Source organism: Mandrillus leucophaeus, unplaced genomic scaffold (genome assembly GCF_000951045.1).
Source record: "Mandrillus leucophaeus isolate KB7577 unplaced genomic scaffold, Mleu.le_1.0 Scaffold505, whole genome shotgun sequence".
Taxonomy (NCBI): domain Eukaryota; kingdom Metazoa; phylum Chordata; class Mammalia; order Primates; family Cercopithecidae; genus Mandrillus; species Mandrillus leucophaeus.
Genome location: NW_012105421.1, coordinates 560,066 through 563,694, shown reverse-complemented (window position 1 = coordinate 563,694; position 3,629 = coordinate 560,066). Strand labels below are relative to the sequence as shown.

The following is a 3,629-nucleotide window of genomic DNA, read 5'->3' as shown; positions in this document are numbered from 1 at the left end:
ATGAAATGAGCACATACTGTTTGAAAAAATGGCATCAATGGATTTTCTTGATGCAGGCTTGCCACAGACTTTCAATTTGTAAAAAGTGCAGGATCTGTAAAATACAAAAAAGTGAAGTGTAATAAAATGAAGTATGCCTGTAACTCCCAAAGATCCCATCTTTAAATACCATAACTTTTGGGGTTCCAACATATGAATTTGTGGGTAAAGAGACAGGGCCACAAACATTCAGCTCATAACACCAATGCATGTGAAAAAAAGGGAATTATTCAATTCACCATGTTTTCTAGGGGCAATATGGCATAAATAAATTTAAAAATATTCCCAGATTAATGCAGTCATAATTATTATTTGGCATATGATTATTACATTGTCTCCTATAACTGTATTTTAAAAGTCTATTTTCTCTTCTTAATTTTCCTCAGACTAATGCACAATGTTTTTGCATACTGTTTGATCAATATTCATCTTTCTAGTAAAATTCTTGAGTGATATCAGTTAAAATTTTATCTGTATTCCAAATCTAATACAATGTCATCTACAATTTGCTTGACTGGAGTTCCTCCTTTTCACAGCGTCATTTTTTAATGTTTTTACTTCAGCTGGTGCAGTGGCTCATGCCTGTAATCTCAGCTACTGGGTGGGGGGCTGGGGTAAGAGTATTGCTTAAGCCCAGAAGATTGAGGCTGCAGTGAGGTATGATTGCACCACTGCACTCCAGCCTGGGTGACAGAGTGAGATCCTATCTCAAAAAACAAAAAAAATAAAAATAAAAATAAAGTTTTTATCTACATTGGGGCATTCATTCCCATGTAGGTACTCAGCAGAGTCTAATGTGACTACTTCAAAAGGTGCATTTTTTTCTCCCTTGGCGTGTATTTAGACTCATTCTTTTAGTTGGCAATTTTGGGTGGAACTATACTCTAAAATAGTTAAATAAAAATTAAAATATCACACGATGTCTTGGAAGATAAACCTGCCTTCTATATTTTGAGAATAGGCTGTTGTGTTACTGAAGGCTAAGGATGTAGAAAAGAAGCTTATGTGAAGATGAACTTCAGAATTCAAGTTTTTCAAACAGTAGTAACTTCTTTTCAAGTCATATAAAATACGTTAATAGAACATCCTCACACATGTTATGGGTTGTTTTGTACAATTGAAAATAGGCTGCAGTATTCTGAGTTCTGCATTACTGTCTTTGATAATAGGATGAAAAGAACAGAACTGAAAGTTCGAAAGCATCAATTTCAGCAATTAGAAAGTGGCACTACTGGAATTTACCTGATGTTCTTTTGTAGACAAATGCTTTTTTCAACTGGACTTGTTTCAAAAAGTAGATTCTCACTTGCAGCCATTACCTATGGATGTATACTAAGTTTAAAAGCCCTAGGAATACCACTGACGGAATCCTGAAGGCAGAATTGGCTATGATGTCATAGACCCTTGAAGGAAACTTCTAAAAGTGATATTTAGTTATAACAGAGGCTAAACAAGAAAGATGCTTACTGAATAAGGTGGGATCCAACAAGAGTGTAGTATGGAATGTAATAACTTATGAATTACTTTTTTTCTGAGGGAGCTCAACAGAATGACACCTAAGAAAGGCAAAGTCTTCGACACTTGGTACGTTTGTGATTTTTGGCCATCACTTGAAAATTAATAAATCTGAAATCACTAGTCTTAGAAATGGAAGAAAGTGATGACTCTGATAAGCCTATCTCAGCATGTAGGCAAGAAATTCGAAAGAGAAGACGACCCAGCCAACCAATGGTAGACAAATCCCAGCAAACTGATGTAATAGAGAAAAAGAAACACATGGCCATACCAAAATCATCTAGCCCCAAAGCTACCCATCATATTGGTAATACTTCTGGAAGCAAAGGCAACTACTCTGCCAAAGCCTATGAGTCTATTAGAGTATCTTCTGAACTTCAGCAAACTTGGACAAAGAGAAAGCGTGGACAGGAAATGACTAGTAAGTCTCTCCAGACAGACACCATTGTAGAAGAGAAAAAAGAAGTCAAGTTAGTTGAGAAAACCGTGGTACCTGAAGAAAAGTCAGCTGACGTTAGAGAAGCAGCTATTGAATTGCCAGAGAGTGTTCAGGAAGTAGAAATTCCACCAAACATACCTTTAGTTCAACTAAAAATGGACAGATCTCAACAGACCAGCCGTACAGAATACTGGACCATGATGCACATCCCCCATGTGGAAAAAGTGGACAAGGAACAACAGACATACTTTAGTGAATCAGAAATAGTGGCTATTTCCAGGCCAGATAGTTCTTTTACAAAGTCAAAGGAAGGTGCCCGGAAACGTAAATCCTCAGGAAAGATTTCTGCTAGTGAACACCCTGAATTTCAACCAGCAACAAGCAGCAATGAAGAAATTAAGCAGAAAAGCATCAGCAGAACTTCATTTACTCAGGAGACTAAAAATGGTCCACCGGTACTTTTAGAAGATGGGCTTAGGGAAGAAGTAACTACACCTGTTGTACAAGAAGGTTTTGCTGTTAAAAAAGTGGCTTCTGCTGAAATAGAGCCTCCACCAACAGGAAAATTCCCAGCTGAAATACAGCCTCCATTAGTTGAAGAGGCCACTGCTAAGGCAGAGCCCAGACCCGATGAAGAGACACATGTCCAAGTACAGCCATCAACTGAAGAGACTCCTGCTGCTGAGGCAGCCACTGCAGTTGCAGAGAATTCTGTTAAAGTTCAGCCTCCACCCGCTGAAGAGGCCCCATTAGTGGAGTTTCCTGCTGAAATTCTGCCTCCATCAGCCGAAGAGTCCTCTTCAGAAGAGCCTCCTGCTGAAATTCTGCCTCCATCAGCTGAAAAGTCTCCTTCAGTAGAGCTTCCTGGTGAAATTCAGTCTCCCTCAGCTGAAAAGTCTCCTTCAGTAGAGCTTCCTGGTGAAATTCAGTCTCCCTCAGCTGAGAAGTCTCCTTCAGTAGAGCTTCCTGGTGAAATTCAGTCTCCCTCAGCTGAGAAGTCTCCTTCAGTAGAGCTTCCTGGTGAAATTCAGTCTCCCTCAGCTGAAAAGGCTCCCATTGAAGTACAGCCTTTACCAGCTGAGGGCGCCCTTGAAGAGGCCCCAGCTAAAGTAGAGCCTGCCACTGTTGAAGAGACCCTTGCTGAAGTTCAGCCTCTATTACCTGAAGAGGCTCCTAGAGAAGAGGCTGGAGAACTTCAGCTTTCAACAGCTATGGAGACCCCTGCAGAAGAGGCTCCTGCTGAAGTTCAGTCTCCATTAGCTGAAGAGACCCCTGCAGAAGAGGCTTCTGCTGAAATTCAGCTTCTAGCAGCTACAGAGGCTCCTGCATATGAAACTCCTGCTGAAACTCGATCTCCGCTATCTGAGGAAACTTCTGCAGAAGAGGTGCCTACTGAAGTTCAATTTCCATCAGCTAAGGGAGTTTCTATAGAAGAGGCCCCTCTTGAGCTTCAGCCTCCATCAGGTGAAGAGACCACTGCAGAAGAGGCCTCTGCTGAAATTCAGCTTCTAGAAGCTACAGAGGCTTCTGCAGAAGAGGCTCCTGCTGAAGTTCAGCCTCCACCAGCCGAGGAGGCCCCTGCTGAAGTTCAGCCTCCACCAGCCGAGGAGGCCCCTGCTGAAGTTCAGCCTCCACC

The 3,629-nt window shown here is 41.3% G+C and overlaps 1 protein-coding gene across 1 annotated transcript in view; it reads left to right on the top strand.

The window, feature by feature from the left end:
• Positions 1-1,241: 1,241 nt before the first annotated feature.
• Positions 1,242-3,629, top strand: part of FSCB (fibrous sheath CABYR binding protein) — a 3,470-nt gene continuing 1,082 nt past the window's right edge. Inside the window, exons 1-3 of the mRNA XM_011996230.1 lie at positions 1,242-2,847; positions 2,938-3,378; positions 3,430-3,629. The exon at positions 3,430-3,629 is cut by the window's right edge and continues 2 nt beyond it. Coding sequence (XP_011851620.1) covers positions 1,687-2,847; positions 2,938-3,378; positions 3,430-3,629 — 1,802 coding nt within the window. The 5' untranslated portion in view covers positions 1,242-1,686. The remainder of the gene's footprint in view (positions 2,848-2,937; positions 3,379-3,429) is intronic.